We start from the raw sequence: 23300 nt of genomic DNA on the forward strand, positions 1-23300 counted from the left end.
ACTCGCACTCCCGCCTTTCCCGCACCGCGCCTCCTCCCCAACCCCCTCCTTTCCCTTCCGGGCTCCGCCCCCACCTCGCCCCGGCCACGCCCTCCCCGCCCCCGTGCGCCCCCGCTCGCCCGGTCAGGCCCCGCCCCGCCCCGCCCCCTGCCCGGTCCCGCCCCCGCGCGCCCGCTCACGCCCCGCCCCCGCGCGTCCCCCGCCAGGCCCCGCCCTCCGCCCCGCGCACGCCCCGCCCCCGCGGCGCGGCGGAGCCGACAAGATGGCGGCGGGTGGGAGCGGCGGGCGCGCGTCGTGCCCGCCGGGGGTCGGGCCGGGCGCGGGGGGCGGCCTGGGTCCCAGCGCCAACGCGGCCGCCGCCGCCCCCCCGGCGCCCCCGGCCCCCGGCAACGCGGCGGCCGCCGCCGCCTCCCCGGGCCCCGCCGCCCCCGGGCCGCCCCCGCCGGGCCCCGGACCGAGCGCGCAGGCCGCGGCGTGCGGGGAGCGGGCGGCCGAGGAGGCGGCGGGGCCCGGGGCGGCGCTGCTGCGCGAGCCCGCGTACAACTGGCAGGCCACCAAGCCCACGGTCAAGGAGCGCTTCGCCTTCCTCTTCAACAACGAGGTGCTCTGCGACGTGCACTTCCTGGTGGGCAAGGGCCTCACCTCCCAGCGCATCCCGGCGCACAGGTGGGCGCGGGCGGGACCCCCGCGGGACCCGGATCCCGTGACTCCACCCCCGCGGGGACCGGTGGCGTGCATCCCGTGCCGCCGCTACCCGGGCCCTGTACCCTCACCCCGCACGCAGACCCAGCGCCTTGCAGCCCTCCCCTGCCCTCCCCGGGGGAGGCTCAGACCCTGTGACCCCCACCCTCCCTCGCGGGTACCTCAGGTTCCATGACCCCCCACCCCCACAGGGACCCTAGACCCTGCACGCCATCCTCCTGCTACCTGGGCCCTGCGGTCCTGGGGACCCCGGACCCTGAACCCCATTCCTCATTTACCCAGGGCCTACTCATTCTGCGGCAATCCCGGACCCTGCTGTCCTCTCCCTCCCCACCCAGGGTCCCGCAATCCTTGCATCCCCAGACCCTGGGACCCCCACCCTCGCGGGGAACGTGGGCTTTGCACACTGCCCTCTGTTACCTGGCCCCCGAAGCCCCCACCCACGCAGGAACCACGGGCTCTGCAGGCCTTCTCCCCGCTATCCAGGCCCCACCCCCATCCCTCTCTGCTAACTGAGCCCGGCAGCCATCACCCCGTTTGTGTGGGGGGCACCGGACCCTGTACCTCAGTCCTCCACTTTCCCAGGCCCTAACCCCTATGGGGATCTCAAGCCATGTAGCCCCCAGCCCCCACGGAGTCCCTGAACCCCACACCCCATCTCACTGCTAGGGAGCCCTGCATCCTGGGCCTAACTACCTAGGCCCTGCGGCCCTCACTCCTGCCTGCATGCACTCTACCCGGCACCCCATCCCTCCCCACGACCTTCAGCTACCTAGGCCCCTCACCCTGAGGGAATCCTGGGTCCTGCAACCTCAATCTCCACCCAGGGACCCCTGTACCCTGCCCCTCTCCTCAACGGCACTGGGCCTTGTACCCTACATGGGCTGCAGCCACACCCCATTTTCCGCTAATGGGGCCCTGTCAACCCCCTCCATTCAGGGACCCCGAACCCTGCACCCTAGCTCTTAGGACCCCATTGCACAAGGATGCTGGGTCTTTCACCCCTTCACTAATCCCTCTTGGTAAGGACCTGGTCCCATCTCCATCCCTATCTCCCCCATCCCCTTCATTCTAACTGGCTAATCCCCACCACAAGACTCAGGCTCAGCCCCCTGTCTCTACCCCTTCCCTACAACAGGAACCTGGGCTCTGTACCCTCTCCATATACTTGCTCACTCCTGCACCCGCATTCCCACAGGATCCTGGGGGTGTACTAAACCTGCCAATTCAGGCTCTGCCCTGCCCCCCACCATCTTCCTTACTGGGAACCCTAGTTCCATCCCCAGACCCCTTCCCAGCTGTGGACACCTGGGTAGCCCAGGCTCATTCCTATACCCCCATTCCTGCTTGGAACCACCCCCGACCCCCATGTTCCACCCAGCCCCTATCTCAGCCTAAACCTCAAGGCTTCGGTACCTGGGCCCCTTCTAAACCCTCAGCCTTGCCACATGCCACATTTCTTCACCCTGCATCCCCCACACCATACCCCGTGCCCTCCAGTATGCAGGTACCTAGGCCCACCTGAGAAGCTGACCTCAGCTGAGGAGCCACTGTCCCCTCCAGAGACCCATCCCCCCATGGGGGTCCTGCCTTTCCACTCACAGGGACCCCACTACACAATCCCCTGACCTCATCAGACCCCTCCCTCCCACACACCCCACTCGGCCCCCACCAGGGAACCAGCACCCCACAATCTCAGGTCCCTCCCAGCTATCCTGATCCCCCGCCCTACCCTCTGCATCCTCACCCTTGTCCCCAGCAGCCTTATCTCAATCTTTGGGCAAACTCCACCTAGCCCCCCTCTGCTGCCAGCCCAGACCCTGTGACACCTCAGGGGCACCCCCCTACTCCCCCACAGCTTCCCCCCAACTCTGGTCTCACAAGGATCCCTGCTCCCAAAACTGCCCCTCCACCCCCATGCCTGTCTTTGGGGAAGGCTGAGCTGGACCAGGCTGCTGCCCAGGGTGAGAGGGCCTAAGCCAGCTGGGGCCCTTCTGGAGTGTTCCCCCAGGCTATCACAGACACCCCTCCCCCAGCCTAAGGTGGGTGCTATCTCAGTTGTGATGGGAAAGCAGTCCCTTGTCCTTGGTTCTTTCTGTCCAGCTAGTCTCTGTGTCACGTAGCCTGGGTTCTCGGGCACTGAGCTTGTACCCCCACCTCTGTGTAGAGTGGTGGGGCAGGGGGCTGACCGCCTCCCACTCCCCACACTCTCCTGCCTGCGGCACTGTCCACGCCGGACAAGCAGGGCTAAGAAGGCGAGCCATCTGAAGGTGCTTGTGAGAGGTGGGAGAGAGACCTGGCCCTCAGGCAGTTTCCCAAAGTGGGGGATGCTGGCAAGGGGGTGGAGGCTGAAGAAGCAGGTACCTGTACTTTGTCCCGAGCCATGGAATTTCTCTCGGCCACCCACAGGGGCTGCTGTACAGTGTCCTGTAGGGCCTGTGAGTGTCAGTGAGTTTGGTTTGGGGCACTGGCCCAGAGGCAGGTAGGACTGACAGCCGTTTTCCTCCTGGAACATTCTAGTGAGGGGCAGGCCAATTCCAGTAAGGACCAGATAGTGAGTTCTGTTGTAAATCCGTAGTGGTTGGGCTATACCAGGTAGCTGTGTTCCAGTAAAACTTAATTTACAAAAACAAGTCGTGGGCCAGTTGGAGCGTGGGGATGTGCTGGGGAGGCAGAGCTTCCCAGAGGTACCAGGTTGGGAAGGCTGGGCCGTCTGTCTGGGAAGATGTTCATCATCAGAGCATGCACAGGTGTGCCTGTGTGCCGCGTGGAAGAACATTCTGTCGTTTTCTTTATCCGGGTATAGAAGTTCAGGCTCCACATAGTCCTTCTGGAGCCTCCCCCTTCCTGTGTGTTGTCCTTTACACGGTGTGAACTGACCCGCACGGAAGTTTAGCAGCTTTCCTGCCCTGTGCAGTGCTTTGTGGCATGGAGACACAGGAGAGCCACACGGCTCATCCCACGTGGCCCGAGAGCAATGGAGGGTGCTCGGTGCACCCAGGGAGCGGGAGCGTTCATCTCGTCTGACTTGTAATTCATTTACGTTTGCACAGCCCCTGGTGTCTGAGGAGCCCTCTTGTGGTGGTTACTCATGGCGCTGCTGACTGCAAGGTGAGCGGTTCGAAACCACCAGCCGCTCCCCGGGAACTCTGCTCCCGGAAAGAGTTACAGCCTCTGAAACTTACAGGGGCAGTCACTTCCACCTGCCTTGTATCCGCTGGATGGCAGTGCGTCCAGCGTGGCCAGTGGCGCCTGCACTGGGCTGGGCAGCCGAGGGCTTTCTCTGTACTCACCTCCTGTTTGCCCTCTGTGGGTCACGCGCTCCTCTGCAGCTCTGCTGCCCCCGGAGAGGCAGTGGCATTTCTGACGTGGCCCAGGAGGGGCACTGACAAGCAGCCTCGGTGTTGGATAGTCGGGGGTGGTCATTGCTGCTGGTTTCTGTGAGATTCTCTTGAACACGGTGAGGGCGATGTCTCACTCTGTGCTCCCTCCAGGGCTGCTGAGTCCGTGGTGTCCAGTGCGCTCGTGGCCTCTGCCAAGATGAGCAGATGGCGTCTGTCCATCGACCAAGGACGCTGTTTTTGTTGGGGGACTGGGGTTAATTCCAACTCAGGGTGACCCCATGTGACAGAGGAGGGCTGACCCCCGGGGGTCCTAGGTTGCGTGGAAAGGCTAGGCCTCTCCTGCTGTGAGTCTGCCGTAGCCCTGAACTGCAGTGCTGCGCAGTGGTCACCAAGTGCTTAACCGCTGTGGCACCAGGGCCTCTGTGAAGCAGGCTGCACAAGCGGATTGTGGTCGAGCCAGTCTGCAGTATCCTGGTGTCACTTCTGCAACGCTGCAGTAGACCCCTTGAGGAAGAATGCCATGGGGTCCGTACCCACCGTGCAGTGGACCACGTGGGGTGCACTCTGCCTCATCTGGCTTTCTGAGGCTGAAGGAAGGCTTTGCCAACCTCATGGATGAGTTGGAAAGCTCCCTGGCATATTCTGGGCCACGTGAAACATCTTCCATTCTTCCACAGTTTTAGAGAAGTCACCAGTAACACCGTCAGGTCCTGGTGCCCATGCAATCTGTGTAGCCTTGTTGTTGTCTTTGAAGTCATGCTGTGTGTTTTAGATGGGATTTTACATAGTAATTTCTGTTCCAGTGTAGCAGTGTCTACGCCGATTACTCGGTGATACCACTTGAACTTTCTCCCCACTTGGCTCTGGTTGTGCTGTTTCTCTATCCTTGCCCCCACCCACCTTCTCTCTCGGCTTTGCTCTAGACCAGTGGTTCTCAACCATCCCAGTGCCACGACCCTTTCGTACAGTTCCTCAACTTGTGGGGACCCCCCAACCATAAAGTTATTTTCATTGCTACTTCATCACTGTTGTTTTGCTACTGTTAGGAATTGGGGTCGTGACCCACAGGTTGAGAACCACTGCTCTAGCGTAAGTTTTGACCAGTTGGTTTTCTACAGATGATTTCTAAGAGGAGGTCATTCCTCACAGGTGATGGTCACTCTCTTATGAGCCGTTGGTTAGCTACAACGTGACCTCAAAGGGTCATTTGGGTTTGAGGCTTAAAGAGTATCTCAAGGCCTTGTCTCCGGGAGCCCTTCAGCGTGAAGGGTCCAGTGAAGCATGGACTTTTTACAAGCTTGCCTCCTGTTTCCCAGTTTCTTCCCATCTCTCAGGACCCGTTTATCGTGTGTCTGTCAGTGGCCAGGCACCATCTAGTTCTTCCGGTCTCAGGGTAGAGGAGGCCGAGGTCCAATGTAGACTGACCAGCCCTGCAGACTACCTTGTGCTTCTCTCTCGCACGTAGAGACCCAGAGATGAGTCTTGGGTGACCAGTGGAAAGAAAGCTTTCAAGATGTACTCACCACAGGCCTGTGTAGGGCCTCCAATTGCCTACGAGACTGTGGTCCTAGGCTTCCAAACCCAGATCACCGAATCCCAAGAGATGCCTGGTCATGTCCAAAAAGTATCCAGAACAGTGCGTTCTGTATGTGGATGTACATGCATGCACACATCCACCTGCGTGTGCCTGTGTGCTTACAGCTCCTGCTCTGTCTGCACCCCTCAAAACCAAGCCCACCGGTGGTGACAGACTCAGAGCCGCAGCCTAGGACAGAGGCGAGCTGCCCTCAGGGTCTTCACAGAAGCAGCCGCTGGTGGGTGCCGACCGCTAACCACAGGGTCACATGTGACCAAGTGTTCGTACCCATACACATCTCTGTGTCACCACACATGTATTCTTTTTGTGGTGGCTGCAGATTTATATTTGTCACGTCCTTTTACTAAAAATGATCTTCTCTGGCCCCTCCCCCTTCCCCTCCCACTCTTTCTTGTGAGGGAAAGAGCCCATCGGTTTTCCGCCCTGCAGTGCAGACACGCTGTGGTCTGTGTCCTCGTCGGTGACAGTTCCCACCTAGCATGACATCACATGCCGCACTTCCTCCCGCCCAGTCTCCTTGCTGCCCTCTTCCCTGGCCCTCTGAGCTTGCCTCTGGGTATGTGCCGATTTCATAACAAACACACTGTCTGTGGTGAACTTGGCACATCTGAGTTCAGCAGTTCATACCCATCCTGATGCAGCACTCCCTCTGCACTCCCCTCAAGGGGCTATCCCATAGCCCACCCCTCCCTGCATGTGCCCACCTCTGCCGACCTCTACACTCGGCCTTTGGGTAAGTACTGCCCGCTTGATCTCAAAGGATGGGTTGAAGGCTGAGAGTCCCTGCGGGGGGGATGAGTTCCCTTCCAGTCCGAAAGGGCATCAAAGGACCGCCACCTGGACTGGTCTGCCCGTCTCTGTGAGACCGGTTGTCTTTTTGTGTGTGGATTTTGCTCCACATGTTTCTCCCACTTCATCCAGAGCCTTTCAGCACAGTTGGTGGCGGTAGCCAGGCACCATCTAGCTCTTCTGGTCTCTGAACCCGGCATGAACTTCTGGCAGCTGCCTTTCAGTGCACCTGCTGCAACTGCCGTTGTAGGATGACATTTAGCAGAGTGTTACCTGCGTGTGACATCAGTGGCACTGTTCCATAGGTTGACCATTCCGTTGGGCACAAATATGGGCCTCTTCTATGAAGGGAACGAGGGAATATGCCGTGGTTAAAATCAGGAAAGCTTTAAAAAGGGGGGAGGGAGACAAAGGAGAGCTGACGTCAAGGAGTTCAAAAAGAAAATGTTTTGGAACTGAGTGTGTGACACTGAATGGTGGAATGTTGGGCTATCTGTAAGAGCGCCCAATAAACCGTTCTTTAAAAAGTCAGGAAAGGGGTGTGGCAGGATTGTTCCCTCTCACTGTTTTATTCCATCCGCATGCCGAGCAAATCCTCAGAAACCGCCCTCTCTGACAAAGAATGTGCCATCGGGACCGGAGGGAGGCTTATGAGCCATCTGCGGGAAGCAGGTGGTAAACCTTGCTTGCTGAGAAGTGAGGAGGACTTGAACCACTAGCTGATGAAGATCAAGGATCGCAGCCTTCACGATGGATTACAACTCAGCGTCAAGAAGACCAAAATCAAAATCTGGGCCAGTGAATGTACAAATGTGCTTTACACAATTGATGTGTGGATGGATTGTGATAAGAGTTGGATGAGCCCCTAATAAAATGATTTTTAAAAATTACAATGTTAAAAAAGAAGAAGAAAGTAAGTAAATGTCTAGGAAAGAATAATGGCAATATATCTACAAATATGTCTGATACAACTGATGTATGGATTGTAACAAGAGTTGTAAGAGCCCCATAAAATCATTTTTAAAAAGCAAACAAACAAAAAGACCAAAACCCTCACAACCGGACCATGGTAACAGAGAAGAGGATGCAGCGGGCAGGGGTCCGTCTTGCTGGGTCCACAGTCAGTGCTCAGGGAAGCAGCGAGCAGGAGAAGAAAGGGCAGGTTGCATCGGGTCCGTCTGCTCCACAGAGATCTTGAGCTCATTGGAGAGCAAGGATGCTACTTTGAGGACTGAGGTGTACCTGACCCCAGCCATGGCGTTCTCCGTTCCCTCACGAATCTTGAAGACCGAAGAAGAATCTGCATTTGACTGTGGGGCTGGAGAAGAATATTAAAATTTTCAGGGACAAACCAGTCTGTCTTGGAAGAAGTGGGCCAGAGTGCTTCTCAGAGGCAGGGATGGTGGGACCTCGTCTTACATCCTTTGGACATGTCAGGAGAGACCCGTCCCTGGAAACAGACATCACGCTTGAGGAAGGAAGTGGAGGGGCAGCGAAAGAGGAAGACCCTTAGCAGGATGGGTGGACAGCAAGGCGCCCACCGTGAGCTCAGGCACGGACAATTGTGAGGAAGGTGCAAGGTGGGCGCATTTTGTTCTGTGGTGCCTGGGTTGAGCTGACCTGATGGCACCCCACAACAGACCCTGAAACTTGGATTGCATTCCTTTGTAATCCCACGCCATCTGCGTACCGTTTTGTAATCCCACACTATGTGGACTGTCTTTAAAGCTCAGTATGGGTAGCCAGGACCTCTCTCTGATTCCACATGCTGCTGTGTCTTTCTGCCTCTCCGGCCTGCTTGTGGTGAATTTACAGGACAGACCAGCCCGTGGTTTTAGTCATTAGCTCCTCTTTCTTTACTTCTACCTTTAAAAAATTACTCACTCCCCACCCTGGTTTGGTTGTTTTTATTTTACTTATTTAATTCTTCCCTGACTGCTCGAGTTGCATGTTTATTTTGTTAGTTTTTTCCTGACATGGTCAAGTGCACAGCATTGGCCATGTTACCCATGTTTCCTATTCACATGAATCATTTTCTCAGAATTGTGCAGCCATCTGCTCCATTGTTTTCTGAAACGTTTCGGTCCTCCGAACAGAAACTCTGTACCCACCAAGCAGTCCGTCTGCGACATCCCCACTCCCCACCCCAGGCCCTAGCCCAAGCCCCAGGCAACTGCTAATCCACTTCTTTCCAGTGTGGACTGCATGTCACATGCAGGAGACGGGCAGGCCGTGTCTGTGTGTGTCCGCCGTGGTGCATCTCCCTGAGTATCGTGTTTTCAGGGCTCATCCACGCATACCAGTTGTGGGCTAAGGCAGCCACTGCTCTCCATGCCTGGACAGCGCCACATGGGCCGCAGGGACAGCACTGTGCTTGCCCACCGTCTGTTGAGGGACTCTCGGGCTCTTCCCTCCCCTGGGCGGCCATGCACCGTGGGTAGATGCTGGCGCCCACCTGTCTGTCAGCACTCTGGCTTTCTGATCTCGTGGGCACAGACTGCCCCACACCCCAAAGGTAATGCAGTTTATTAACCCTTCAAGGGGACAAAGACCAGTGGTCCCCATGAGGGAGCCGACACACAGGGACCCTGTGGGGCAGGGTGGAACTGCCCCCGTGGCCTTTTGAAACTGCCACTCTTGACAGGAGTAGAAAGCCTCCTCGTTCTCCCACGGGGACGGCTGGGGTCCCCACTGCCGACCCTGTGGATCACAGCCCAACATGCAGCCATTAGGCCACCAGGCTCCCTGAGGCCATCAAGGTGTCCCAAGAAATCACAGCCACAGGGCCACTTACAGGACAAAGGAAACTGGCACAAAATCAGGACTGTCGGCATATCAGTCTATCACAGGCGGGACCCCAGAGCCAGGAAGGGGGCCAGCAGTGGGCCATCCCACCTGAATTTGGGGGGCATCTCAAGAACAGACTTGACCCATTGAGCAGAATGGCAGGAGACCCAACCAACAAGCCGTGGGAGACCACTCCTGTGGAACAGGAAAGCTCTCCTGGGACCGGTGCAGGCAGTCAGGCAGGACTCATGTGGCCCTTCAGACCACATCAGGTCCCTGAGAACAGGACTGCCCCTCCATGGGGAGTGGCAGTCATCTGCCATTACCCGTCTGAGGTCTAGTCTGCGGTCAGAGAACTGAGAGGAGGCAGAATCTGGGGAGACAGGAAGAGTCCTTGGGGCACCCACTATCAGCCACATAGCCCACAGACTGGCCTGGGCTCAGAGTCTAAGCTCCGAGACAAGTATTTAAGGTTGAAGATTTCCCTGGCTTCGTCAGGAAGTTGTTCCATTTCAGAAGAGTTGAGTAGTTGAGTCAGTTCTGTGCGACAGAAGGAAATACTGCCCGTCCTCACCACTGTCCCTGTGCCCGACCCCGGTGTGCAGCCACTGTGCCCGTCCATCCCTTCTCACTGCCCCCCTACCAAGCATGCTGCCCTCCTCCAGGGACTGACTGGTCTCCCGACAGCAGCTCCAGAGGATGTGAGAGAAGTCTCCCCTTGCTTGCCCTACGGAGCGCCCTCTTCTGTTCTTCGTAGTCGCTCGAGTAAGTGGATGAAGGGCGTGCTGGCCTGTGTGGCACCGCTCAGGAGAAGGAAGCATGGCAGGCATCCTTCCTGACCTGGGTGCAGTAGGCAAAATGTAGGGAAATTGGAAAGGACCAGAATGAAGCGGTGTGGAGCCGCTTGGATGTCGTAGGCAGCGTGCTGGAATGGATTGCTACGGGCCGTTTTGGCTTAGCCCGCCACATGGTTTGTTATTGGTCTGCTGGGGCACGAATCCAGGGACTGACAGCATGCTCGCGTCAAAAGGAGCAGTTGAGGATCTACGGCAGCACAGCCCCGTCTGTCGAGACGACCTAGAAGTCGCGCGGCTAATACAGCTGTTCACAGTCACACCCGTCACCAACGCTAGTGATGAAGGAAGTGAAGGGTGCTCCCAACTTCTTTAGTCCGAAGCTGATCAGCCGTGCGGTCAGGACGCACCGAGGATTATTCGTGATCGGAACGCAGACGCTAGTACGGAGGAGGAGCGGGTGTTGGGAAACGGGGCCTTGTGATCAACGTGGCTCTGGAGGTGGCAGGTGGCGCATGTGTCAGGAGGGACCCGTCCCTGGAGAAGGACATCGTACTTGAGGGAGTAGAGGGGCAGCGATGAGGAAGAAGGCCTTCGTCGAGGTGGAAGGACCCCTTGGCTGCTCCGACAAGCTCAGACGTAAGGACCAGGGTGAGGCCAGCGCAGGAGCAGGCGGTGTTCCCTGGCATCGGCTCGCTGTGGGTCGGAACTGGCTCCCTGGCACTTCTGTATTGCAAGAACATTGTCCAACAGCATAAACAGCTGCCATTCCTCTGGGTCTCACTGGACAGACAAATGGAATTGGGGTGTCTGTGGGAAGAGATAGTGGAGAAGCATGCGGTGCCAGCAGCTGAAACCAGGCCCGGGCCAGCGGCGAAACAGACCCCGATTGCCAATATGTGAGTTCAGGTTAAAGCTGAAGGAAGTGAAGACAAGTCCACAAGAGCCCAAATCTGACCTTGAGTCTATCCCACCTGAACTTGGAGAACATCTCAAGAACAGATTGGTATATGACACACTGCTGACTGGAGACATCCCCACAGGGCGTTGTGGAATGACTTCAAGAACATCAAAGGATTCCCTCGCAGAGGGGTCTAGGGGAGGAGATGAGTCAGGGTGTGAGGTAGTACCAATGAAGAACACAGCTTTCCCCCAGATCCTGGATGCTTCCTCCCCCCAACTACCATGATCTGAATTCTACCTTGCAGGGCTGGATAGAGCAGATGTTGTACACTGGTGCAGACAGGAGCTGGAGGCACAGGGAATCCAAGTGGATGATACCTTCAGGACCAGGGGGTGAGGGGCGATACTGGGAGAGTAGAGGGTGAGTGGGTTGGAAAGGGGGAACCGATTACAAGGATCTACATGTGACCTCCTCCCTGGGGGACGGACGGACAACAGAGAAGGGGGTGAAGGGAGACGCCGGATAGGGCAAGATATGACAAAATAATAATTTATAAATTATCAAGGGCTCATGAGGGAGAGGGAAAAAAGGACCTGATACAAAGGGCTTTACGTGGAGAGCAAACGCTTTGAAATTGATGAGGGCAAAGAATGTACACAATTGATATGGACTGTGGTAAGAGTTGTATGAGCCCCTAATAAAATGTTTTAAAAAAACATCAGAGGAGAAAAGAAGCAAAAGGGGGTTACAAAGCCAGGAAAGAAAGAACAAACAACACCCACATGCTGCGACTCTGGAACGTTCTCTTGAACATGAGGCCTGTCGTGACTGACTGAGGCAGTGTGCTGGCGAACAGGGCAGCTTGAGAAGGCCAAGCAGGAGCATGGCGTCTAAGGACCGCAGTCGGAGGACGCACCGAGCTTTTCTCTCGACTTGTGGGGAGGGCGCAGGCCCAGCTGCGTGTCTTCGCGAGGCATGGGAGTCATCGTCAGGAACGGACCGGCTGGGTGGCTCCTGATGGATGGCCCCACACCGCATCCTGACTGAATTGCCCCCGGAGCCTTAACAGCTGGCTGCTGCGACTTGGACATTTGGGGGTCTCTCTTTTGGCTTTCTGCTGCCACATGACACCCCGGCTCGTCTTGTCAAACTGCAGTCATTCTCCTCGCCTGCCCTGTCCAGCACTGGCATGCACGTGGGACACTGGGAAAGACAAGGCCTGAGCCACCTGCCCCCCCAAGTCACCACAGTAACGTCTTTGCTTTTCGAATCCCATTAAAGCAGGGGTTCTCAACCTAATGCGGTGACCCTTTAATAGCGTTCCTCGTGGTGTGGTGACCCCCCCAATCATAAAATTATTTTCGTTACTACTTCATAACTGTAATTTTGCTATTGGTATGTATCGGGTGACCCCTGTAAAAGGGTCGTTCAACCCCCAAGGGGGTCACGACCCACAGGTCGAGAACCACTGCCTTGAAGATCTTTGTTATTGGACACGCGGTACAGCGGTCCATGTGGGAATTCGCCCGAGAGGCGCATTCTGTTCTCCCTTCAGCTTGCTGTTGATCAGCCCGGTGCTGCTGCGAAGAGACTGGCCCGGAGAGTCACAGGGGTGGTTCCTCCCTGCCCTGTGACTCGGCAGAGGACGACAGTGTTTCGGGTGCAGCCAAGTGCGTCATCTCGGCAGACAGTAACCCCTGTGACCATGAGGAGGACGCGATAGCCATTGGGGGTGGGGGCAGGAGTCCAAACTGCCGATCTTTTTGCCTGCAACCGGCCACCTTTGGACAACTCTAGAGGCAGTGCAGGGAGCCCTGTAACGAGTCCCGCCATGGTCGGCCTCCGAGGATTGTGGACAGGGTGGGCTTCCTAAGGCCGCCCATGGTTGGGACTGCGCTTCATCCTTTTCTTCAGTCAGACATGCTCAGGGTGGTGGGGGGGGGGGTGAAAGGGAAGGGCCACCCCGCCAGTGATTGGTTCTGGTTCGTTGGTTGTTTTTAATTTGTGTGTGTGTCTGTCTGTCTTTGAGTTGGAGACAGCACTGATGGGTGTTCAATAGTCTACACACGTGTTTCCCGCGTCGATGGCTACGCTGTTCCCGTGTGGAAGGGGTGCTCGCACAAAGGCTGTCCTCTGGTCTCCAAAGGCTCAGGATCCCTTTCTTGTTTAAACAGTTGTACTGGCCCTTCCTCCCCATGTCAAACACCTCGGCAGCCCTGCCCGGTCACCGCCGCCGTCGTTGTAGAGCATTTCCCTCCGTCTCATGCTCACTGTCAGCAGCTACCATCCGCCACACCCTCCAGAGCCAGGAACCCAGTGACCATCCCTAGAGATTTTCCCATCCCGGATTCCATCTACCCAAAACACACAACACAGAAAATAACAACCAAGGGAAATAGAAAGGAACCTCCGTGGCAAAGTGGGCTTGTCCTTCCAGCAGTCCCTGGGACTTCCATGTTCTCCAGCCCCACCATGATTCCCCTCCCGCCTTCCTTAGTCCATGCCCGACTTTCTCAGATGCAAGTGGACCAATGGAGAAGGCCCTGCCTGGGTCAGGCGCACGGGAGTCTTCACGGCAACCTCTTTGCTCTTCCACACGCAGTGTCCCCTGTCTGTCCGCACAGATGCCTCCTCATCAAGTGATAGGAGTTGTTGGATTTTAACCTGACTGCATCTGTAGTCATCGCATTCCGTTCGCTCCACCTAAGGAAGGCCCGACTGAGCCCATGCGGTCCGTGTCACGGGCTTCATCAGTGCCTCACCCACCTCTTTCCCTCTTTTTTTTTTTAAACTGGAACAATTTTTAAATGCACCAAGTGAGAGCTGAAGCCACGAGGCTGAGGATTCTATGGTTGAGAATTCTAAGTTACCGGGAGGGACAGGTGAGCCCTGGGGCGCGTCTGTCCCTGGGCTGAAGGGTTGACTAAGGGCCACATCTCTGGGGCCCCACCAGTCCCTGCCCTGTCAGCCAGCCTGGTCTCTGGACATTTCTGCCCCCTCGGCCGGGGACTTTCCCTGCCATTTGGACTTGCACGTGTGATGTTGGCTTTCAAGCACTGAGGAGGGCTGGTGGGTGGGCGCGCAGGGGAGGGAGGTGAGTGCAGGCAGACCATGGGCCTCAGGAAGGTGGGAGGTTCTGGGGAAGTCAGGGCTGGCTGGGGCAGGAGCAGACCCAATGGAGAGCTGGGTGGCTTTTCTAGGACCCTGGGCCCATTGCAGGGCACTGGAGGAGTGGATTTGACGCTCGCCAGCCACCCTGCAAGACTCCTCGGGTGGAGGAGGAGGGATCAGGAGCGTGCGAGCACATGAGCCTTCACAGCTGTTATTTATAGCAGAGTGGGAGTCACTGCTTCACTGGGGACTCCAGTCACTGGGGACTCCTTCCGGGCCAGGCCTCCCTGTCGGCAGGGGACAGGAAACCTTCTGGGCCGTGAGACAAAGGACCAAAACCGGGGTGGGGGGGGGGGGCGCAGATGGCAGTTTAGGACAGCAGAGACACACTGTCTCCTAGTTCTGGAGGCTGGAGGGGCCATACGCCCCCAAAGCTCTGAGAAAGGATCCTTCCTGCCCCGTCCAGCTCCACTGGCCCCAGCCAGCATTCCTAGGCTTGTGGCCTCAGCCCTCCCCTCTGCCTCCATCTCCAAGCTGCTGTCTTTCCTGTGTCTGTGTTCTTTTCTCTACAAGTACAGTTGTATTGGATTTAAGCACCGGCTAAATTCAGGGTTGCGTGGATGGTGGGAGGATGTGGGGGTGGAGGAGGATGGGTGGTAGGTGCATGAAGGGGTGGTTGGGGTGGGCCAGTGGGAGAACAGAGGAGATGGAGGAGGGAGGCCCAGGGGGGTGCGCTGTGGCCCGATAGGAGACGAATGGAGAGGTGCTGGTGATGGAGGAATGGCTGGGGGGTGAGAGGTGCTTGGAAGACGGTCAACAGAGAGGATAAGTGTGTGGGACCCTGGGCAGTAACTGCGCTTCCTCCACGGACTGCGTGCGTCTCACTCACCGTCTCTGATGCGGTGCGCAGCCGTGTGTGTGCGTGCGTGCGAGGGGCGGTCCCTCGGTGGGGCATTCCAACACACCCGAGCTGGACACTCCCCTCGGGTGACGCCCCCCGTCCCCCCCAAGACCTGTGTGTGCCGAGGACAGCAAGGAGCCTGGGCCCCAGGTTAACGGAGGACCTGTCTGACCCCCTAGGTTCGTGCTGGCCGTGGGGAGCGCTGTCTTCGACGCGATGTTCAACGGAGGCATGGCCACCACATCCACGGAGATCGAGCTTCCCGACGTGGAGCCCGCCGCCTTCCTGGCCCTGCTGAAGTGAGCGCGCCCCCGCGGGGGGGGGGGGCCATGGCCACAGGGCACAGAGTGTCCCCGGCGTCCCTCGGTTCAGCCGTCTGTTTGTCTAAACTGCGATGTCATTTGCATGCCGGGATGCCCCCAGGAGCCCTGCTGGCTGAGTGGGTACCCTCGGCCGGTGAGCCCAAGGTCAGCAGGTCAAGCTCTAGCTGCTCTGAGGGAGAGGGACCCATGGACACCGGCAGCGAGTTAGACAGCTGGGCTTCACGCCCACAACCGGCCGCTTGGAGGACTTTCATACATCCACAGTCACCCTGCGGTCACCACTGCTGAGTTCCAGAACGTTCCTCAGCCCAGAGGGAGAACTCACGCCCCGTACTGCCGCACCCGGCTCTGCAGCCGCCTGCCCACTTATGTGGACATGCTCCTGCCCAGCTCTTGCCCCAGGAGTTCTGCCCAGTGTAGCTTCTTGCCCTCCCCTCCCACTGAGCCTGGTGGTGTTCCGTGTGAGAGACACAGAGAGAAAGTTTATGGCAAAATGAAAAGATGGTGGCATTCTGACCATGTCTGCCCTGCTGTGGCCCAGCGCTCTGTGACAGGGACTGGACTCTGTCCTCGCTGGCTGAGTAGCACCCAGCTGTGGGCATGGCCCGTGCTCTGCGTACCACCCTAGGGTGGTTGTATGAGTGGGCCAGCCGGGCAGCCTCTTGCAGGGCTTCAGGAGCCGCATGCCTCTTGGGCAGACAGTGAGAACTGGACGTACTGGCTGTATATGTGTCTGGGAGGGTCAGGGTGGGGGAGTGAGGTGGGGGTATGTGATTCCCCCTATGCTTAACCTGAGGGGCCACCAGAGTGGATGGCCCCACCCCTCTGTGTGTGCCCCCCTTCTGTTATCCTCACCGCACTGTGGGCAGCAGTGGGCAGTGCACCTTTGTCTGAGGCCCATCATCTGGCCCCCGGTGGGCTGGACCACGCATGCAGAGGCCTGGCCCTGGGGTACGAGCGTGAAAGCCTCCCTGTCTGAGGACAGGGCCCTGGGCGCAGGGGGAGGGGGCAGTGGACACGTCCTGCCCCCGTCATGTGTTCACAGGCTGCAGCCCTGCACAGTGGTGCCCCAGCATGGCATCCAGGTTCCAGAGGGTGCGGGGAGGCAGCCCGGGGCGCAGCAGCACGACCCTCCTCCTGCTCCTCAGGTTCCTCTACTCGGACGAGGTTCAGATCGGGCCCGAGACGGTCATGACCACGCTCTACACCGCCAAGAAGTACGCCGTGCCCGCCCTGGAGGCGCACTGCGTGGAGTTCCTGAAGAAGAACCTCCGCGCCGACAACGCCTTCATGCTGCTCACGCAGGTGTGCGGGGGAGGGGCCGCGCCTGACACCCCCCCACGCCCCTCCCCCGTGCCCGTGCGAGCTCCGCGGGCCTCACCCCGCTCTGCCCTGTGACCGCTGGGGTCCCTCCCACCCTGAAGGCTTCTCCCCATCTGTCGGCAGCCACCTCGCGCGCACACCCGCGCGCACACCCACACGCACACCCACGCACACACCGGTCCACTACTCTCTCTGTGGGCCTTTGCAGACGCGGGGGCATCTGCATCTGGGGGGCGTGGGGGCCCATCTATCGTAAGTCTCTAACCGAGTCACAGTCCCTGGCCAGCGTGGACCCCACTGTTGGTCCCCTATGGTGCCCACAGCCATGTGGGATGCCGCACTTGGGGGCTCACAGGCCCTCATGATTCTGGGTCTGAGGTTCCAAAGGGCAGCTCCCAGGCCTGTGGGGGACACACATCACCCCAGGGCGGTGTGCATTTAACCCTCCCTGGGGGGATTGTGTCCCTGTGCTGTGGGTGGTAAGGGTTGGGGTGGCCGCGTTTCTGAGCTGTGCTGCCTGTTCATGGGGCTGAGGAGTGTACCCCAGTTCCTTGTCTGATGACATCCTGGCGGGAGGAGGTAGTTTGGGAAGGAGTGTTGGCCTTTGGGGCAGCAAGGTAGCTGTGTGTGGGGTGGGTGGGGGGGGTGTCGAGGCAGCAGACTTGGGCCCCCGCCAACACCCTGCTGCCGCCCTCCCGCAGGCGCGTCTCTTCGATGAGCCGCAGCTGGCCAGCCTGTGCCTGGAGAACATCGACAAGAATACGGCCGACGCCATCACCGCGGAGGGCTTCACTGACATCGACCTGGGTGAGGCCCGCGGTGCCTGCGCCTAAGCAAGGCCAAATGGCGGGGCTGGGAGGGGGGCTGTCTGCCTTGAGGGGCTGCTGAGGCATCCTGGCTGGCTGGCCTGTGGCCTGCCCGCCGGACCATGCCCTGTCGTGAGACTCCTACCCACCCCACAGACACGCTGGTGGCCGTCCTGGAGAGGGACACGCTGGGCATCCGCGAGGTGCGCCTCTTCAACGCCGTGGTGCGTTGGTCGGAAGCCGAGTGCCAGCGCCAGCAACTGCAGGTGACCCCTGAGAACAAGCGCAAGGTGCTGGGTGCCGCCTTGGGCCTCATCCGCTTCCCGCTTATGACCATCGAAGAGTTCGCCGCAGGTAACGCCGCCCCCGGGGACCCTGGGCACCCTCGGTGACCCTGCCCCACAGTCCCTGGCCGCCCTGTGTGAGGTCCAAGGCCCTCTGCAGGAGGACAGCCTGGGACTCCCGCCGGCGCTCACCCCACAGCCACCCCAGCGCCTTCCTACGGAAGCTGGCCCTCCCAGAGCCCTGTGCACAGCATTTAGTCAACCCCACATCTCCTCTGCCCCCTCTGGGGTCTCCACGGGCCGGAGCCCACCCTGAGCCTGTGCACTCTGCTCGCCGGTGTGCACTCTGGACCCCTGGTGTACTGCGGGAGCTGTTGGCTGAGTGGGGTGGGCAGCCGCCTCGACGCTTCCCCTACAGGCTCCTGAGTGTCACAGCACAGAAACAGTCCCCACGACGTGTGTCCTGAGTGTGTGCTGTGTATCGTGTCAAGGGGTGTCTGGGACAGCGTCTCTGTCTCGCCCATGCCCTGCCAGAAGCATCCTGGTCCCTGTCCTGACAACCACAGGGTAGTATCCCCTGGGGTGGGCTCCCGGGCCAGCCTGCACCACCGGTGCTGACTTAAGTTCGTCGGCCCATGGCACTGAGGTGGTGCTGCGCCAACGCCTTGTCCCTCCTCTTGCCAGACCTGCCCCCCACCCAGCTTCCCCTCCCACTTCAGCCCCATCAGCTCCCTGTCTGCCTGTTTTCTTGGTGAAACTGCCTCCCAGAAACAGCCAGAAGCCCAGCCTGGTGCAGCTTCTAGTGCCCCTCACAGTTGCCAGGACGCGTGCCCATGGGCTTCCCAGCACTTAGCCAGAACTGCGCCCCCAGCCTGTGCCCCCTCCGGCCTCCTAGTGAAGGACACCCCCTCCCCACGGCTGTCTGTGGGTGCCAACACATGTGCGTCTGGTATTCAGTCCGGGGTCTCATCCTGGCTCTGTCCCCTCCGGGGTGCCAGAGAGAGAGAGCCAGGAGTGGTGGAAGGGCCGGCCACCCACGGTTGCGGTCACGTGGCAGCCGCTCAGGAAGACTCGAGGAGCTGAAGGTGCCGGCAGCGACCCCGGTGCCGTCTTCAGAATGCCCCCTGCGAGACTGTCACGCGGTTATGACATTTCCACCACCTCTGTCCCCACTGTGCCCCTCCCAGAGTCCCATGTGAGGGCCCGTGAGACTGCATCAGGTTGAATAAACTCGCTTGTCTCGTGTCCTGCGTCCTTTCCTGCGAGCGAGCCGCTGGAGAGGTGGGAGGGAGGCCCTGGCCCCACTGTGGCCTCTGCCCAGCTATGAGGACCTGGGAGCTGTGTGGCAGGCGACTGTGTCGCAGGCTGTGCGTGGCTGATGTGGTGGCCTCGCTCAGGGCCCACCTTCAGAAGCCTCTGCAGCACTGGCTGTCCGTCAGCTCCCACCCTTGGTCAGACGTCTACCTGTGGATGTTGGGGGCTCACCACTTGTGTCCTTGGGGGCTGGGAGCCTGGGCACTGCCTGCTGAAAGGCCAACTTTAGGGTGCCTAGATGAAGCAGACCCCTGGCCCAGTTGCCCACAGGGATGCGAGATTGGGAACAACCTTCCTGCAGGATGCCAGGTAGCAAGGCTCCAGTGGCCTCGGGGCTGCAGGCTCCTGGCCTCGCACAGCACGCGGCCGTGGTGGGCAGCTCAGGTGGCCCCTTGAGCCCTCAGCACGTGCTCTGCCCGCAGGCCCCGCCCAGTCTGGCATCCTCATGGACCGAGAAGTGGTCAGTCTCTTCCTGCACTTCACCGTGAACCCCAAGCCGCGTGTGGACTTCATCGACCGGCCACGCTGCTGCCTTCGCGGGAAGGAGTGCAGCATCAATCGCTTCCAGCAGGTGGAGAGCCGCTGGGGCTACAGCGGGACCAGCGACCGCGTCAGGTGGGCAGCGGCGGCTGAGCGTGGAAGGAGGGGAGCGGGCTTGGGTCTGAGTGTGTTGCAGACATGCACACTCACAGGGGCAAGTCCAACCTTCCTATCGGGTCTCCATGACTCAGAGTGGACCAGTGATGAGAGTTTGAGACTGAGAGTTGGGGGTACTGTGAGTTGGGTTCCCTAACCATAGGGGGACCGTTTGTCAGTGTCAAGGCCCACAGGAAGTGCAGGCAAGCAGCCCCAGGTGGTTGAAGGCTCCTGAGTGGGGTGGGGAGACACTTTGGGCATGTGGGGGGCCGTCCTTAAAGCCGTCCCGCCCCCAGGTTCTCGGTGAACAAGCGCATCTTCGTGGTGGGCTTCGGCCTCTACGGGTCCATCCACGGGCCCACCGACTACCAAGTCAACATCCAGGTACCTGCCCGAGCGAGGCCCGCACTTGTTGTGCAGAGGGGGTGGGCCTGAGTTGGGGGCGGGTCCCCTCTCGCGGTGTCGGACACTGAGGGCCCTTCCCCCGGCCACAGATCATCCACACGGACAGCAACACTGTCCTGGGGCAGAACGACACCGGCTTCAGCTGCGACGGCTCCGCCAGCACCTTCCGCGTCATGTTCAAGGAACCTGTAGAGGTGCTGCCTAACGTCAACTACACAGCCTGCGCCACGCTCAAGGTGCCCGCCCCGCCCGCCACCACCACCATTCCTGGGCGACACTCCCCACCGCCCTGCCTCCGGAGTGACCCGAGTCACACCTACCCCGACCCTGGACACGGACACCCTGCCCCTACCCACTGCCTACCGCGGTGCTTGGGCCCCTGACCCTAGCTTTTACCTGGCGATGGTCATGGGCCCCCCCGGGCCCCTAACCGTATCCCACCCCACACCCCCCGCAGGGCCCAGACTCACACTACGGCACCAAAGGTCTGCGCAAGGTGACCCATGAGTCGCCCACGACGGGGGCCAAGACCTGCTTCACCTTCTGCTACGCGGCCGGCAACAACAACGGCACGTCGGTGGAAGACGGACAGATCCCTGAGGTCATCTTCTACACCTAGGCCCACGGCGGACACCGGCTGTCCCAGAGGGGCCGCACCCCCGCCGGGGTTACTCTCAGTGCACACTGCAATGCATCCGGGTTCAGGTCCCGGGAGAGACGTGGGGCTCGTCCTGTGTTTTGTTTGAAAAGGTCCTGTTGTCCCGTGTTCGCGTCCATTCCCAGGGCCTCCGAGGCCCCAGCCCGGGCCTGAGGCCACGCCGGCATGCCGTGAGTGTGGGGGCCCCACCCCTCTGCTGGGCCCAGATCTGTTGGTTCCCTTCTTGTCTGGGGCCAAGGCTCAGTGACACCAGCTGTCCTGGGGCAGCCGGCCCACATGCTGCATGAGTTGCCCCCGTTGGCCTGCCGGGGCCCCAGGGCGACCCCTGCCTGTACATACCATGCCCCACCCTAGCCTAGTGCCCAAGTCTGGAGCGTGCACCCTGGCCTGTAGTGACCACCCCCAAGCCTCTGTGGCCCCCCCACCATGTGTTCCTGCCCAGTGAGTCCCTCAGGTCATCTCCCCCCCGCCATGAATTTTTTTTTTTAATAAAGCAAAGAAACGTGTGTCCTGTATTTCTACTGCAGGGGGTGCTCAAGAATGGGGAGCTCTGCCCCTCGCCTCCCAGGGAGCACAGCCAGGGCCTAGGTAGGGGGTTGGGATCAGGAGTTGGGGTCACCCCCACCTGTAGATACTTACCTCTGACCACAGGGTCAGGGTCAATCTGGGGTCACTTGACAGCTGCCTCCCATCAGGCCAGGTGGCAGGTGGACATGGATACGAGGTACATCGGGGGACCTGGGGTCAGGCACACGCTAGGCCTGGGCACCTCGGGTAGGCAGCAGGAGAGTGGCCACCAGGCGCCCCCACTGGCCCCCGAGGCCTGTGGACATGGCTCCTCAGTACAGGGTCCTGCAGACCACACAGTGGGGGATGACCCTCATCACTTCGGGGCCCTGGGGGATCACAGGGAGACAGAGATCCTGGGAGACGCCCCTGCGGCTCTGAAGATGCAAGTGGGGCCTCGAGACACTGGAAGAGGCGGGAGGTGCTTCCCCCAGAGCCTGCAGGAGCAGTCAGCTAAACCCTGATTATTTTAGTCGAGACCCATGTGGGACCCCTACCCAACTGTGAGGCCAGAAATCCACAGGACACAGCTCAGTGTCGGGCGCCTGACCTCGTGGACAGTGAGAAGGAAGGCACTCTGGGCTGTGGGTGAGGGCCCCCTGATGGAGCTTCCGTGGTGTGGGTGCCATACCTGCACCTGTGTACTTACAGGTGCCACCTGACCACACCCAGATCCTAAGGTCACTTCCTCATCAGTATGTGGGGACTGACCGCTGCTTTAGGGCAGGTGCCCTGGGGCTGAGTGGGTGAAGACATGTCCCCACCGCCTGTCCCCAGGGCGAGTGTATGAGGCCCCCAAGACCACCACCACCCAATCCCAGGATGAGTCTAACCTGGGTAGCCTACCATCCTTAGGCCCCCGGGAGTCCCGGAAATACATGGTGGCCCTGGGGACAGCTCTAGAGGGGGGCATGGGGCACGGGGAAGTGACTGGCTGCTACGGCCTGCCCGAAGGTATCTGACCTGATACTTTTCAAGCTGATATTAGACGGCACTGATAAACGTAAATAAGTAGGACTCAAAACCCAGAAGTAGGGGTTGCTACGAGCCTACCCCTCCATGGCAACCCCATGTGTGTCAGGGCCGATCTGTGCTTGTGTTGCCAGTGGCCGTGTTCTGAAGTAAGTCTTTATACTGAGGCATGTCTGTGGCCCTGTAGAACCAACAGCCTTTGGGGAACCAACTAAGCAAGCTCGCTGTTGCTCCGCGATTGGCTCTGAAAAGCAGTAGAGGGGATGAAAGATGCCTTCCCCCCCAAAAAAAAGCCAAGAACAAAAGGTGTCATCGATCTAAGTTAAATAGAAAAATAGACAGCAGCCCTGCCATGATTGCAGTATAAATGGATTAAACTTTCCACTGGAAAGAAGTTGGATTAGAGAAGGAAACAAAACCAGCTACTGTAAATACAGGAAGAGAAGCTAAAAGCAACACTACAGGAAAACAACACGTGTCGCAAATGCCAGCAGAGAGATGCCTGCTGTCACCTGGTGCTGTAGGGATCTGCAGCGGACGCACCACGGCCGGCTCCCGCACCTCCTCACACGGTTTCTCATGGCAGAGCCCACGCACGGCTGCAGGCACGCTGTCCCTCCACTCCAGAGCGCGCCTTCCTCTCCCTCGCCGCCCCTTCGCTGGACCAAGCACGATGCCTCTCCAGGGACTGGTCTCTCCAGACGACGTGCCCACAGCACGTGAGACGGTGTCAGAGGAGCATTGTGCTTGTACTTCTGAGACAATTCGTTCTTTTGGCAATCCATCGTGCTTTCTTCTTCACAGCACCGTAATTGAGATGCACCTGGTTTCCTTTCGTCTTTTTCACTTAATGCCCAACTCTTCCGTGTCCACGATGAAAACACCATGGCTTCGATCAGGCTCACCTTAGTTCTCAACGTGAACATCCTTGCTCTGCCACACTTCAAAGAGGTAGGCAAACACATGAGTGGGTGTAATGGATGTCTGTGTCACCCTTGGGCTTTCTGGGGGGCTCTGTGTTTGCAGCCTTCAGAATGGACTACAACTCAGTGTAAAGAAAACAAAAACACGACCGAACCAATG

At 59.3% G+C, this 23300-nt stretch overlaps 1 protein-coding gene across 1 annotated transcript; it reads left to right on the forward strand.

Moving 5' to 3' along the window:
- Positions 1 to 226: 226 nt before the first annotated feature.
- Positions 227 to 21184, forward strand: BTBD2 (BTB domain containing 2). Its single transcript, XM_075544377.1, has 9 exons — positions 227 to 666; positions 15109 to 15228; positions 16401 to 16557; positions 17277 to 17382; positions 17538 to 17735; positions 19402 to 19594; positions 19912 to 19999; positions 20110 to 20256; positions 20478 to 21184. The coding sequence occupies exons 1-9, from the start codon at positions 263 to 265 to the stop codon at positions 20637 to 20639; spliced, it is 1575 nt and encodes a 524-aa protein (XP_075400492.1). The 5' UTR covers positions 227 to 262; the 3' UTR covers positions 20640 to 21184.
- Positions 21185 to 23300: the final 2116 nt, after the last annotated feature.

The sequence above is a fragment of the Tenrec ecaudatus genome, chromosome 1, assembly GCF_050624435.1.
Source record: "Tenrec ecaudatus isolate mTenEca1 chromosome 1, mTenEca1.hap1, whole genome shotgun sequence".
Taxonomy (NCBI): domain Eukaryota; kingdom Metazoa; phylum Chordata; class Mammalia; order Afrosoricida; family Tenrecidae; genus Tenrec; species Tenrec ecaudatus.